This window comes from Chiroxiphia lanceolata, chromosome 9 (genome assembly GCF_009829145.1).
Source record: "Chiroxiphia lanceolata isolate bChiLan1 chromosome 9, bChiLan1.pri, whole genome shotgun sequence".
In the NCBI taxonomy this organism is placed as follows: Eukaryota; Metazoa; Chordata; class Aves; order Passeriformes; family Pipridae; genus Chiroxiphia; species Chiroxiphia lanceolata.
Window position 1 is genome coordinate 24,855,269 of NC_045645.1, and position 15,831 is coordinate 24,871,099.

General features: G+C 45.1%; 1 protein-coding gene across 1 annotated transcript in view; it reads left to right on the plus strand.

Annotated features, from left to right (window-relative positions):
- The first annotated feature begins 1,145 nt into the window (after nt 1-1,145).
- The window catches only part of NOTCH2 (notch receptor 2), an 85,024-nt gene continuing 70,338 nt past the window's right edge, over nt 1,146-15,831 (plus strand). The window contains exons 1-2 of the mRNA XM_032696456.1: nt 1,146-1,227; nt 10,793-10,874. Of these exons, the coding sequence (XP_032552347.1) occupies nt 1,146-1,227; nt 10,793-10,874 (164 nt within the window). The remainder of the gene's footprint in view (nt 1,228-10,792; nt 10,875-15,831) is intronic.

Below are 15,831 nucleotides of genomic sequence, written 5' to 3' on the forward strand. Positions count from 1 at the left end.
CAGTCCTCCAGAGCCTGAGCCAGGGCAGAAGGATTTTTAACACTTTAAATGATGGCTGAGGACTGGGAGGGATATTGAGGTTGAATCCAGCTGCTGTCCTCCTGAGACCTCTTCCGTGGGAACCCAGGTCTCCTCCCGGGCTTCTGCAGCAGGAGCAGCTGTGGGGGCGAGCCCTGGGGGGGTGAGCTTGTCCACCTGCTCCAGAGACTCCCCTGCCCGCTGGAGTGAGCTTGGAGGCTGAGGCTGCTTTTGGGTTTCCCATCCCAGTGGGATGGGAGTGCCCCACCAGTCCTGCCTGGCAGCTGCCTGCCCCCCACATCTGAGAGAAGGGCAGGGCAGCATGTCCAGTGGAGAACCCTGCTGTCCTCCCCTGTGGACACCTGCCACCACCGCCACCACCCTGCAGAGGCACAACAACACAACACATCCTGCTGCCCTGGCCCTCCATCTCCCCATCCTTTGCTGCCAATCACCCCCATCCCCCCTGCCCCCATCATCCCCCATCCCTACTGCTCCTTGTCATCCCACATCCCCGTGGTCTATCCCCACTGCCCCCATCATCCCCCGTCTCCACTCCCCCACATCATACTCCATCCCCAGGGTCCATCCCCCCACCATTCCCCATCCCCATCACACCCTATCCCCACTCCCCCCATCATTCCCATCCCAATGGTCCATTCCCAGTCCCCACATAATCCCCCATACCCACGGTCCAGCCCCACATTATTCCCCATCCCCACTCCCCCCATTATCCCTCTCCTCAAGGTCCATCCCCATCCCCACAGTGCAGTCCCCCATCATTCCCCATCCCCATTACCCCATTATCTCCCCTCCCTGCGGTCCATCCCCACTTCCCATCATCCCTATCCCCACGGTCCGGCCCCCATCACCCCCATTCCCGCTGCCCCGTTATCCCCATCCCCATCCCCATCCCCATCCCCTCCCGTTCCCTCCCGGCCCCGCCCCGTTCCCGCCCCTCCTCTCGCGGTGTTGGCGCCCCCTGGCGGCAGTCCGGGCCGGTCCGGGCGGGGCGTGTCCCGGCGCGGCGGAGGAAGCGGGGGCGTTGCGGCTCGGCCGTGTCCCTCCGCGCGGGCGGGCGCCCAGATCCCTCCGCCGAGCCCGTGGCGGCGGGAGCGGCCGTGGCCATGGCCCGCGGAGCGGGGCCCGCGCTCGCCGCGCTGCTCGCCCTGGTGCTGGCCGTGCTCCGCCGCGCCGAGCCCGCCGCCGGTGAGTGCCGGGGGGCGCGGGGCGGGCGGGGTGTGTGTGTGTGTGCGTGCGCGGAGCGAGGGGCTGCGCGGGGGCGGGGGGGACCGGCCCGCCGGCGATGGGCACCCGCGCCCGGGTGTCGCCGCGCGGGGGTTCGGTGCCGCCGGGGGTCGGTGTGCGCGGCCCCCGGTGCGGGCGGGGGCGGCGGGCTGAGCGCCCGCGGGAGCCGCGCTCCCGTGGGAACGGCGCTCCCGGGGGAGCCGCTCCCCCGCGGCACCCACGCGCGGCGGGAAAGCCGCCCCTGGCTGGCGGAGCGTGGCGGGGATGGATGTGCCGCTGCTGCTGCTGCTCCCGGGGAGCTGCGGGGCTAGGCTTTGAAAACGCGGGGAGAAAATGGTTTGCGGCGCCCGGCGCTCCGCATACCTGAGCACCGAGCCTTTGTTGGGGGCATTCCTGCACACACGGAGGGAATCTCTATGTGTCCTCCTCCTCCTTCTCTTTTTAGTCGGTCCAGGCGCGATGAAGCCATGTGTGCACATCTGGGGAAAGCGCCGCTTTTTGTCACTGTTCCCCCTTTCGCGCTGGCGTTTTCAGTATGTTTTACAGCTGGGCTGGATCGCTGGTCCACAGACATAACTGGTGGGTTCTGGTGGATCTCCTGCTCATGGAATAAAGCTTGTGCAGCTTTGCAGCACGTTAAAGCTATCGAGGACCAGCAGTGACTTCTCATTCCTTCTTTTTACTCCTGAGAGGCTGGATTGCTCTTCAGATGACTTGTGAACAGTGCAGCGATGGAAGAAGGTGTTAGTGGGAGTTGTTTAGGGCATGAGCGAGCAAGGCAGTGATAATTAGTTTTGTTGTTCGGCATGGTTAGGAGTGGAAATTGTCTGCAGAGCTTTAAACACTTCTGCCAGTTTGGACACAGAGTAGTTGGTCAGTCAGTCGATCTGTTTTGACTTTGAAATGGTCATTATTTGTCTCTTGGGAGAAATGTTATTGGGTTTTTTTTCCCAGTAAGCCCCTCTGAAATCTGACTTACTTAGTTTTACTAATATGTTGCAAGAAGATGGTTGGAGTTAAAAAAAGCTGTTTTCCCAAGCGTGTTTTGGCCAGGTTTGCTCAAAAGGGGCTGGAAAATTAAAGGGTCTTTCAAGTAGGTGTCTTATAAATTCAGAAATATGTTTTTTCTTGGTAGGGTAGAGGTATGGTGCACAGTAGAACTGTTATTTCTGGAAACGGCTTACATGGTAAGATGTAAGATGGCAAAATACTATTTTTGTGAAGACCAAATGTCATGTGCACTTATTAAAACCGTGCTTTATATACCAGCAATTTACCAGCTTATTGCTGGCCCTACTGGTTCCTTCTCTGATGGGCTGAGAGGAGAAATAGCTGTGGCATCACTTGTTGTCACTTGCCTGGGTATGGACACCTGTAAGGCTGGTTGAGGTCTTCCCGTTCTGCCAAAGTTTTTGGCTTTGTGGGTGAAATCTCTTTCCAGGCTGAAAGTGACTCCTGTTTTTCACGAGATCTTGACCTGCATCTTGTTCTTGGGAGTGGGAGCTGTGGCTTGAATTAATGGGAAAGGGAAAGATGAAATCACCGAAAGGGTATTTTCAGGTGCGTATTCAACTGGCTTGATGCTCTTGTGCAAGAAAGGGCAGGTACCTGATGTCAGCCCTCTTGGTCAATAAATAGGAGGCTCCTGGATGCACTGAACGCTATGGTTTGGACTACTCAGCCCTGCCTCATCATGCAAGCCCCATGGTGCAGTAACTTGCTTTTCCAGTTTAGTTTTGCAAAGGGCTGCAGTTGAAGGTGCAGTAAGCTGGGGTGGGGCAGCAACACCTGCGCTTTTGGTGAGGATACTCACCTGATAATTGGCTGTGAGAGATTCCCTTCGCTTCTGATCAGGCAGGAATCCTGGCTGTTAAGCCCACCCTAATTACCCACTGTCGTTAAGTCTTGAGTTCTGCCTCACCTGGCTGCTGTTGCCTGCCAGCCTGTGTTTCTAACAGGTTACAATGCATTTTTGATCAGTGCTGCGCTGGCGTGGACTGCAGTTTGAGGTCTTTAGTATTCAAACAGTGAAACTTTGGAGAACTTCAGATAATGCTGACAGCAGTGGTCTGCTTGTTATGGATTTGCTTATGGGAGAGCAAGTTGGACTTGATTTTCTGAAGGTGTTACTGTCTATCAAATTTGTTCTTATCAAAGATGCTGATTTAGACTTTCAAAAGGGAACACGATGAGAATCTGGTTAACTCCCATCACTTCCTGCAGGGCATCACTTAGTCAGATTACAAATACGTGAAGATCCTCCTGTTGATGTTCTCAGGGCTTGAATCCTTGGGAAAGGAGGACTCACGCCCCTGGTGGCATTTGGCATTCGAATATCTTATAGTGGATGGGTTGGGTTTTTGTCAGCCTTCACAGCTACTTCCCTTTTTTTTTTTTTTTTTTTTTTTTTATTTGTTACTGTTGCAATAGGTGGGTGATTCCCTTCAGTAGGCTTTGGTCCTGTCCAGCTTCTCCTGTTTTCAAAACTGGTGTCTGTGCCATGAGAGGGTATGGGTGGCTGGACTTCGAACCTAGGACAAGGAGTAGGTGGAAAAGCAGCAGCAGGACTCTGGCAGCCTGTTTCTTCTGGACTTAATATCAAAACCAAGCAGTCATGCTTTGTCACTCCAGATGTAACATCGTTTCCTTTAAGTTTGTACTCTTGGCTAATGACTGTTAAGTGGAGAATGGATACAGTGATTATTAATTCTCACCCATCCTTTGGGATGTGTTTGAGAAATGCTGGAGGAAAAAAGGAGCTTTCCTAAGCATCTGTGGTAAAAAGTCCTTTTGTGGATATATTATTAGTCTTTATGAATTCACTTTGAAATCATCTTGACAACAGAAGTCAAGGGCTGTCAGTGCCCGCCTAGAAGAAACAGTGCTTACATCGTTCTAAACAGGGTCATCTGAGATCTGCAGAAATAATCGTCCGTTCTGTTTAGAAAATAATCTGTTCCTAGGGCACATGTCCTTTTTTTAGACTGCTGTGGGTATGAAAAAAGAGCTTTGTATCTCAAAATGGCACGGGCGTCTGCTGTTTGTTCCGTGCAGCAAGTCTTCATCTTGCTTCTCTGACAACACCCTGGAAGGCTGCGGAAGCGCTGCTCAGCACAAGTAGTGGGATAACATTTCTGCACAGGCAAACATGCTTAATGTTCAAATTAATAAAGATTTAGTGCTGGAGAATGACGGAAGACTTTGGAGAAGAGGCGAGCATGGCTCCCGCCTGCCAGATTGCCATGGAAACACCAATACCTCTTCAGCTCTTTAATTGCCTTCCCTACATTTTTTTGTTTAAAACTTTTTTTTTTTTTCCCAACTAAGCGCTTTATGTTGCAGTTCTGGATTTTAGGTATTTTGGCTTTGTTTGGAAAACTGAAAATAGGGGAAGGCAGGGAACGGTAGCTGTGTAAGGAGATGGAGAATATGGCGACTGACAGTCTTGGAACTGTGTTATGAGTTCATCCTGAATTCAATAGTATTATAATGTGAGCTTTTATCAGTAGTTTTTCAACAGCAACAGTATCACATGAACTGTAGCTGCATCTAACATAAGTCGTCCTATAGCTTCCTGGGCCTAAGACAGTGATGACGAAAGACTTCAACTCTACTTGTGAATTTGCATGATGGTCCTTAGCTCTGTTCATAGGAGGGCCAATTAGTAGTTTTTATGGTTCCTAGATGTTTGGAGGAGAGATCTGAAACAGATAATGGCAGGGCATGGAGTTTTGTGTGTCTGAGAGAGCTGCATGTAGTTAGATTTGCTGTTGGCATTCTTGAATTCAAAAAAATCCGATGAACTTCTATAGCAGAATTTCTTCTTCTTTACTGACTGGTTCTTCTGAAAGCCACTTTAATATTCTCAAATTTTTTACACTTGTCTAGACACATTAGTGAAGGAAACCAGTTTAGATATTGGGGTTTTCTCTCCCAAGAAGTATGGGGTGTTGGTTGATTGCCTTCACACTCCTCTGAGCTCTGCTTAGCTTCTTAGCTGATGAGTCTTGTGTTATCCAATCGATTTCAGGCTTTTGTGTGTAAAAACATTGGAGATGTCTTAATCTGATTAAAGCATTTTACTTTACAGACTATTTCCATGCCCTGTAGACAAGCTTTGTCCTTAACTACTGCCCTCTCTCTGTGAAGTGCAAACTGGTCAGCTTGTTTAAATTCCCTAAATGCTAAGAGTTTCTAAATCTGAGCTGAATATCAGGCTTCACCCCTTTTTCACAGTAAGGATTTTTACCAGTTTGCTTCCTTCCCCCTCTATGTGGCTGCTGTGGGATGATCTGTTCTTCAGAAAAAAAGAAAAAGTTCTTTTCCTATTTTCAGCTAGCTGCTATTTACTATGGGTCCTTCCCTGGTATTATTTACTATGGGTTCTTCCCTGGTACGTAATCTCACTGGAACTGTAATCTCTTGAGGTTAGTGAATAGTGTAATTAGTCCTTTGTGGTTTTCCTCCAAAATTTTGTTATCTTTTGTGTGTTTTCTCCATATGTGGAGTGCTGCTTACTCCTTACCGGCTTTCTCAGCAGTTGTTTGTGTGGTGCGTGGTGCTGCTGTGGAAGGATTTTGTCCCTTTCTGCACATCGAGGACCTTCCTCCAGAATGTTCCTCATGTTTCAGCATTTTCCTTTAACTGCTTTTTTCACGCTCTGTTTTTCCTGAAGGGAATCAGCAGCTGTTTTTTGCTTCCTTGGAATTTGAGACCCCCTCGATTTGTTGTGTAACTGGCATTTCTGGCCACGCTGATGGTCCTCTTCTTCAGAGCTGATCCACCTCTGACAAACGAACTTGAACATGGGATTTTCCATGCATCTTGTGTTGCTTTTGTTTGAGGGCTTCAAATCCTTTTCTCTCCTTTCTCTTAATACATAATGGGTAGCACAGTTAAAATGTCAGGCTGTTTCTCATGATTCTCAGTCAAGACAGAAAATACACTGACTGCTTAAATGTTACTGAAACCTATTTTGCCCTTCGGTTTTCTTTCTGGTCTTAAATGTGTTTTTAGCCTGACTTTTTTTTTGTATGTTCAAGTAGGTTGTTTTCTCCCCTCTCCCATGAGAGTTTTTGAACCTATGGACAAGTTTCAACCACAAATGACAAAGGTCTTGGTTCTGATACTTAATGAAAAATTTATGGACAGAAAGAGGATATAGTGTCCTTCCAAGGAGAAAGCTGAGCTGCTGGTACAGCTGTGTTCTCTACCAGAGTATCACTCTCCCCTTATTTACAATAAAACCTTTGGTCAGAGCCTGCACCTTCTTAGATGCAGGATAATCAGCCACAAAGCTACAGGAAACCAACTTTATAACGTCTCTTTTTCACAGCATTGATTGTTTTGGTATTTTTCATTTTTATTTCTGCTTGACTTTTTCTGAATTTGTGGACAAGGAGTTTATTAGCATTACTTTCCTTTTAGTAGTTGTAACAAAGCCCTTTCAGACTTGCTCTGATTATGGATCTATTTCCCTATATCAAAGCTCTTTTAAAAGCTGAACTCTGACACAGCTTCTGATCTTAATCCTTCACTATTTTAATTTTCTAGCCTAGAAAATATCTGAGTTTATAGTGGGCAGATTAAGTGTGGAAACCAAATCACAACTTCTAGATCATCTCGGCATTGTAAAGAACAATGAGACAGAAACAAAACTTTTCTTTTTCTCCTAGATTTGCTGTAACTGTCTCTTTAGCCAAAAAAATTAAACCTAGGTGACACTGTGTTCCAGTTAAGTGTGAGATTTGGGTGTTGAGAATCTCAACACTCTCTGTATGTATCTGCGAGTAACGCTTTCTGCTTGTGCTTATTTTTCAGCAGTGGCTATCTATTTTTCACTCTGGCCTTGGAAAATAGTTCTAATAGGATGTTAAATGTCAGTTTAGAGTTTGCATCTCAATGCAGGGACGTGCAGCGTTTGTATGGACTCCAGGCTGGGTTGTATTGCTAATAGTGTTCGTCTTGCCTGCACTTAGAGCCTTATCTGAGAAATCCTTCAAACTCAGCTACAATGACTGCCAGAAATTGGGTACTCCTTTCACAAACGGTGGCCTGCCCAGTTCATGAGAAGCCAGTCTTTTGAAAACCATGGGGTGTCTTCCCAATAGTCCTAAAGGGACTGATAAAAATTATGAAGCAATTGAGTACCTGAGAAAGCCACGGGATTTCCCCTTGACGACCTGCTGGTGTGTGGGAGCAAGCCTTCCTCCACACCAGGGTGTGAGGACTGGAAACGTCACTGCTTGTGCTTGGTCTGGGCTAACCCAGCTTCTGGTGGTCTCGGTGGTTTTGTCAAGCTGTGGCAAGTCCAGAAAACCACCTAACAATTCACCATTTCTGTTTTTGCTAAACGCAGAAGAAAACTGTCAAAATCAACGTGTTGGACTCAAAGCCTTGACAGCGTGCTGGTGCTCTCTGTATGTGGCTTTATCTTTTCAAGACAAGGCTGTCTTCTCTCGTGCTGTACACACCAGAGTATTCCCAGTTAAAGTAATGGGTGTAGTGAAACAAACTTTTTATGCTGCTGAGGTTCAAGGTAAAGTTCCTGATACTGTTAACTCTTGAGCACAACATGGTAGAGTAGCAGAGAAGTAGCTTTTGAAGTAAGTAGTGTTGAAATGACATGTTTTGCATGCATTGTGAAATTGTGGAAGATATCATGAAATACAGGAAGACAGGGCTTTGTGCAAAGAAATGCTAATTTTACTGTGAGAACTGTAGTCTTTGATTTCCCTTGTGATTTCTTTTTTTTTTTTTTAAAGAAGTCACGTGGCTCTTTAATACTTATTTAATATAGAATATGGTTACATTTACATTCCCTTCAGCTTTAGTTGCATTTCAAAATATTTACTTTCAGCCTGTTTTAGTCCAAAGCTGAAAACAAACACAAAAATATTTGTGCTTAGTGTCTTTCACTTCGGAGTTACTATAGACAAAATAGATATTTAAAAATTTATTCCCTCATTGTCTCTGTTAAAGAATTGTAAGGGCTGGTAGTAGTTTAATGACCTGCTAAACAGCAGTTCAAGGTGGGAATAATTTGTCAAAAACCTGGGCAAAAATTAATGGTTACTTTGCTAAATCCTCTCTGCTGTGTCTGTATTTGGCCCAGCAAGCCAAACTGGAATCACTTATTTGGATCCTTACTGTGACCCTGAAAGCCATCAGCCTCTTGTTCCCCTTCGTGCAGTTGTGCTGCCGGGTGTTTTTGGCCAAGTGCTAGTTAAGCTTTTACTATGTGGGTTACAAAATCAACTGGCTGCTCAGTTCTCACTGGGGACGCGGGTACTCGACGAGATTACAAAATTGTGTTTGAAAGATTGAGCACAAAAGAAATAATCCTCTGAGTATTTGCTTCACTGGCCTGACTGGTGTGAAAAGAATGAAAATTCAAGGTGGCGAGATGAGAATACCAAGCCTGCTTCCCCTCGTGGTTCTCTGAAATGTGGGAAGGCTTGCTTTGACCCTCCTCCATTTCCCTGGAGTAGCAGGGGTGGTGGGAGTTGTCGGAATCGTTACACTTTCTCTTGGACACAGTGCAGTTTCTCTTGGACACAGTGTAACCGAGCTCTGCTAAACTGTAGCTAATCTTCGCTGTGAAAACAAGCTGCTGCAGTGTTAGACAACAGCAGATGAAGTTGGGAGTCAAAGCCATGTGGATGTTGCCGTTAAATGGGATAAAAATTGTCAGACAGGTGCAAATCAGCGTAAGTGTTCTTGCCCTCTGTGGGAGGGAATGCCGTGCAAAATCCGCGTTAATATTTCGGTCGCTTGGTTACCCTGACCTCAGGGGTTATCTGAAAGGGGCTCAGAGTGGAATTTTGTTCATTTCCTGAGAGCTCTGCAGAAGCAGCGCCATCCAAGTGCCCCTTTTTCAGAAATCAAGTTAACAGCAATAAGCATACTTGTATTGTGGGAAACACTGATAATTTTCCCGGGGAGCTGAGTTTAATTTAACTGTATTCTCTACAGGGGTTGCAAGCGTGAAACGTTCCTATAGTGCCTCGTAGTGTGTGTGACCTGTTTATGTGCTCCAGGGTTATTGAGAAATAACACTTCAAGCTCTGGACAGCAGAACTAAAGTCTGTTCCAAGTTGTCCAATTGCTGGACTGAATTTGGGCTGGTTGCAGGGAGAGCTTAATGGGACTGGTGTGTTAACTCTTCTGTTTCTGAATCCCATTCCTTAGGTCGCCAGTGTATCAACTTCAGTGGTGGTTTGGACCAGTTTTCCCTGGGGCCCCTTACTGAATTTGTATTGGAAATTTAATACCTCTTGGGGAAAGGAAAACAATCCTTAAAAAAAAAAGGGGGGGGGGGAAATCTGCCCTACAGCAGCTGGCAGTTTAGGTGATTGGGTATTATTGATGCCTGTAGGTACCTTTAATTAAGATTGTTTAAATGCTTTCCCAAATACAATAAGGTTGTGGAAATGAGGTCCGTAAAGGCATGGAATTGTTTGAGTTTGGGGGCCAGGAAACAGCATTGGAGGCTGGAAAGAGCTTGTGACTTCTTAATATGTGGATAAGTTTGGGATAGAACCCAGATGATCTGGTTCGAGGAGCTTTATCTGCTGGTTTGGTTCTGTTCAAATGGCAGACTGTGGTCTAGGTGGACTGGCTAAATTTTTGTGGTTCCAGAGTGCACTCTGCTCCTGCAGGGTTTCATAATTCTCATCCTTCTGGTCACTTCAGAAATAGGCACCGAGTGCTGCTTCAGGTCCCCGAGATGGGACGAACACTTGCCAGAGCTGGAGCTGATGTGTTGGTTCCATCAGGACAGACTTCACTAGAGCTTCCAGTAGATTTGGATAAAAATTGAGCAGCCCTGAATGGTATCATACTTAATACCTTTTTTAAAACATAGCAGTGAAAATATGGAGTTTGAGTTAGAACATCTCCTCCTTAGAAATACCAAATTCTTTGCTGAAAGTCCTTAACAGCTCTGATGTTTTCACTTGCTCTCAAACACAATTCTATCTGAAATCAGAATGCCACAACAGTAGATGTTGCAGAAAATTCTGGATTGCTAGAGATGTTTGGCAGGTGAGCTCATGAGGGACGGATGGCCCTGTTTCAGCGCCAAGTGTTCCTAGAGATAGTAAAAGAGAAGGAAAGAGTTTGAGACAAAATATTCTGTAAGAAGGTTTAGGGGTACTTGCCTCTTATTTCAGAGACTTTCAGTCCAGAATTTTGATCAGAAAGTAGTAACTGGGGACATTTAACCCAAAATATACAGGTGCTGACATGAATGCCTTTGTAGCTTGCTGAAATTACTGAATGCTTTGCTTTGAAAATCTACTTAACAGATATTCTGGAAAGATTTGGTTGCCTGATGAACAAATCTGTATTTGATTCTTCTTTCAGTCTGGCTCTTTTGATGCTGCCAGAGATGAAATTAAACCATGTGATAGTGTCTTTGTTTTTGTTCCAGTCCTATAAAATTTTCATTTGCCCAAATATGCTCATGAAGCTTTGACTTGACACGTATTGTGGCTACTGATTTGACTGTTTTCTTCTCTTTCAGCTTTGCAGTGTATGGATGATTCCAAGCCATGTGTTAATGAGGGAAAGTGCATTTCGTATCAAAATGGTACAGGATATTGCAAGTAAGTTGATTTCATTTCTTATCCATTTAATTACCAATCTTTCATTCAGGGTCCTAGCCAGAAAGGAAGTGTGAATTCTTAAGATTTTCTTACTGGGCGCTTTCAGCGTAAGTTTTAGGACTGTTGATGTTTCTTGATAATGTGTTACTTCTTGTGGTCTAGCTTTTTGTAATGTAAGAAATCTGGAATTCTGGGGTTTGGATCTTGTCAGTAGGATTTCTTTGCATTAAATGAGGAACCGAGGCCAAATCAATCATAGAGGTAAACTCTGTACCTTGTTTCCAGGCCCACAAGTTAAGTTGAAACTTGCTCTTCATCTTATAGCTTGCCTTACTTTTTAGAACTTCAGCCCCAGTTTGAATATTTTTGTGGTTTTTCAGAACTATTCTGCACTTTGAAGCATCTCAGTTCCCTTCTACATGCTTAAGTGCAGGTAATATCTGGGAGTTGCAAAAACAAACCAACAAAACAATCCAAACAAACATCCTGGTTTGTTTTTATTATGTAATTGATTTTGGTAAATGTTGACACCCATGTTCAGTGGTGCCTTCACTTTGCTGCTGTGTGGAAAACTCATCAGCAGAAGCTTTGATAGGGTGTGTGGTGTCTGGACAATGATATCACATCTATTTAAATGTAGTTCACCTTTCAAACTGCAGTATTTGGATTTTGGTTTTTTTTTAATGAAGGGATATTTTGTCAAAAGATGTATCCTCCTTGTTTGACAGGTTTAATTTACTATGTCTGTAGTAAACAGATTATCTTCGAAACATTGTTTACTTCATCAGTGCAAGTTATGTAATTTTCTAGCATTCTAAATCACTATCTTAATGCTAGAATTCTTTAAATATTAGTGAGTTTTGTCTCACTGATTCAGCCTAGTTAACACACAGCTCTGCTCTTTACTGTTCTTTACACATCCATCTTCCCTAGCCACAGCCTTTAGTTCTCTATTAACACGGTACATAAAACTCAATATACTTAAATTGCACCTGTGACACGCAAAGGGGAAATCATAATCTAATTTGAGGTTCTTCTCGGTTTCAAATCAATACCTGATGTGCTGGAAGGCCACAGAAAAGCAAATGTGTGACTTGTTATTCCGCGTAAGTTTCTTTTAAAATTTCTAACTCCTGCTGCTTCCTAGTCTTTTCCTTTCCATGGCTTTGTATTGATGCCAGCTGAAACGAGCTGCCCTTCTGAAAAGAAAACTGGAACTTTTCCTGCTTTACGCTTGTATTTTGAGACTGAAACAAGAAATAGTGTGACGTTAGTAGGTCTTTCTGATGTGTACTTAGGCATGGTAGTCTGGAGCCAAAGAATGTAGGTCACAGGGAAGGTAATAAGACTGGTGTTGATGTTGGTGCTGCTTGTACCTTCCTAAGGATGTTTTCTTCAACTTGCATGTTTCTCTTAACCATGTCCTAACAATTGTTTCTTTTATAGTCTAAGTTTTTTTATCTGATTAACTTCTGTTCAGTGTCTGTAGTGCAGTCCAGATCTTGACACATTTCCCTCATTACAATGGCAGCTTTGACCACTCTTACATTTTTTTAGTGCACAGAGTTATTTATAATTCTAATGTTGCCTTCCTCCTTCTTGTGCAGAGTGTTCTTGCAGGTTTTAAGCCAACCCCTCCTTCAAGTAACAGCTCAGTTCCTTTGCAGGTGCCAGAGTAATTGGAAAGGACTGCATACAGAGATTAGTATGTGTCTGTTTTTTTTTTAGTTGTGGCTCAAGAACTCTTTTTGCAGAAAGGAAGGAAAAAAGTAGCAAAACCCACCTCAGTTGTGGAGTCTCTACCTTTAGCAGCCTGATTCTTAGCATCCTGTTTTGGTTTTAACTTTTTTTTTTTTTCTTTCCTGCACTATGAGGAACTCTGAATAGGGGAACTTTCAATCTGGTTTAGTAACGTAAACGACTTTTTGAATTTTTGATGGCTGTAAGAGTATAAATGTTTTTGCTCAGGAGACTGAATTTATTATTAAAACAAGCAGCTTGGCTTCTGGCTCTGCAGGATCACTCAATGATTAGCAACATCTCCACCCCTTCCACTTTTCTCAAGTTATCTGCAGTACTTCCTCTGCTGAGCAATAAGTTATTGTAACAGGTTCTCTTCCTCTTTCTGTATCTCCTCTCAGCCGAGCTGTTTGTTGTAGTGTGTGGTCAGGCCATCCAGTCAATCTTGCTGTCTGTAAGAATCAAGCGAATGGCTGAGGGAGAACCTGCATCAGCAGAAATCAAATGTCATAAGACATGAGTAAGCACTGATAACAAAGCACCTAGTCTAGATATTTGGCCCAGCAGCTAATGGCAGCTTAGTGCTTAAACAGCTTTCTTTGTCTGAAAATCGTGTAGCACCTACTCCATTAAAAAAAAAAAAAAAGCTGATTTTCTACTAAGAAACCTTTATTATGGGGTATCTGGCATCTGTTATGGGAACAGTGATGGTGACCCTTCTAAGGAAGCAGGGATTGGATCTTTATCAGATTGCTCTTGTGAGCGCCCTTTAAGTATCTCCGTTCCCTTGGTGACGCTGCTGGCCTATGGCTGTCGTTCTGTGGCACTGTTTGATAGAGTTCCTGACCTCTCCTGACCTTGATTTTATATTTAGAAAATTACACATTCCTGTGTTTGAATCTTCCAAGGCCAGATTTTTTCGTGTGAGAGCTCTTTCTATACTCATTCAGCCACCAGCATGGTGAAGGTGCAGGCCTTATTCCAAGGAATATGCCTGTTTCTGCAGCAACATTGTAGAGGGCACCCATCCTTCCAAGCTTTTTAAGTCCTGCTTTGACAAAAAGCAGTTTCAGTTCAGTTTGGAGTTTGGCTTTGCATTGCACTGTGATGGGTTTTTTTGCTGTGATGGTGGCTTTTTTTTTCCCCCTCAAAGCATGTCCAGGCAGCCTTTTGCACACTGAGGTATCAAGCACGAAGGACTCTTCTGGCATCCTTTCATATCCAGCAGAGAAGCGGGATAACGATTCCTTGTTGCTTAATGCTAATTGTGAACATCACAGGAAAACTGTGTCTCGTCTTCCTGCTGCTGGATGACTGGGGAAGCAGTAATAGGAAGAGTCTGTGGGATAGTACTGTGAACTTGCAGTGTTTCTGCAGTTGCAGCAGGCTGGGAAGGAAGGTGTGGGTACAAGGAGCTGTTTCAAGGACAAGCTAAGCAGAGATTTTGGCATCACTGGCTGCTGTTTTCTGAGTGTAAGGATCTGCTCTGCAGGTGAATGCAGGATTGAGCAGTCCCTCTTGGAGTGGGGCTGGGCCCTAAAGGAGAGTCTCTTAAATGATTTCTCCATGTTTGACAGCTGTGGTCTCTCCCAACTTCCCACCTCAGTGACAGGGAGCAGAAGCAAGACTGTGCCAGGGAGAGAAGCAGAAGTGGGAAGGGAGTTGACCTAGGGGTGCTCCAAGGTTTAGGGAGGAAACTGGGCCTTGCTACTTCTCATGCTTGGCAGGCTTTGAAGATTGAATTTTTGACCTTAGGACTGTTGCAATTCATGTGTCCAGAAGGGATAGCCATAGCCCTGTATGAAACCAAGTACTGCTCTAACACTAAGGTCTTTCGTTAGTCCTGATGGTATAAAAAAAACCTCAGAGCTGTGCTTAGTCAAATGGGGAGACTGAGGTGCCAAAAGCACGGTCTCCTTCAGCACATCCTCTCGTGCCCCAAGCTGTCAGGGTTTGTGCAGCTTTGTGTGCTCCTCTCTCTTCAGCAAGCAGCACTTTTCTCACCATGTGCAGAAGTTTGTGTACCTTTCACATTGCATGATAGAGTTTTTACCTCTTATCTGCAGACTGGCAACAGGAGGACCTCATAAAATGCTAAACTCAACTCAGCAATAGCATGGCAGTAAGGGGCTTCTATCCCAGTTCTAACCATCAGTAATTCCGACACCCTTGCCAGGTTTTTTCCTACCTTTCCTTCCAGCTAGATCTTCATAAATTAATTTTAGCTTGGATTTAAGAGGACTTCTGGGGCTGAAGGCAAGATCCTAGACTGCAGCACTGCTTCTGAGACTGCAGCTGATATCATCTTCTTAGGATCTGTCTCATGAGACTAATCCCTCCTAGACCAGTGAATGGGGAATACCCATAGGAGACCTTGTAGCAGGATGAGGTCTGAGAGTTTTCCAGAAGAGGCTAAATGCAGAAGTTGAAAAGTTGTCCCTTTCTGAGAATGGTCTGCCCTTTTCTGTTTCCTTCTGTCTCCTTTCAGAAGTTAAAGGAGACCCTTGAGACCAGGGCAGAGGAAAAAGGGGAGGGTACACACACTGTTAGCTTCAATTCTGGGAACAGAATTGTGACTTCAGTCACTCGGTCAAAATTTTCTACTGTGCAGACCAAAAGCTGTTCAGTGCTTTGATGGGTAAGAAAAAGCTGAACTAAACCTTGCCTGTTCAGACTGCGGCTGCTGTTGCTCCTCGGAGCACTGTGGAGTGGAACGCTGGAGAGGCACTTTCTGTGCACGAGGAACAATAGCTGTGTGGTGCTTTAAACACAGAGCAGAGAGGCCGTCCCATCCCACAGTTTGCATTCAAAGTATGACGCATAAATGGGTGCCTTGAGACATGGGAAGGAGCCTTTGTAAAGCTAACCAGAGAATCCTGTTCTCCCTCCTGAGAGGAGGTGTAGGTGTGGGAGTCAGAACCTGGGAGCCAGAGGGAAGTCTGGTTAAAATCTGTAACAAAATAGCTGAGACCCTTCTCACGTTAGTCATCAGACTGCATTTTTTTTTTTTTCCCTCTCTGTTGAAGCATCTTCCAGTCAAAGAGAAGGGAGTATTGGGTTGAGGGGGGAGAAGCAAGACTGCTAGGAAATTCTTCCCTTCGCTTTTTAAATGAAAACCATCTGCTTCCTTCTGTACATCTCCAGATGATATCATGGGCCTGAGTAGAAAACTCCCATGAAAATCAAACATCTGGAAGTCTGGTTAAAATTGTCTATA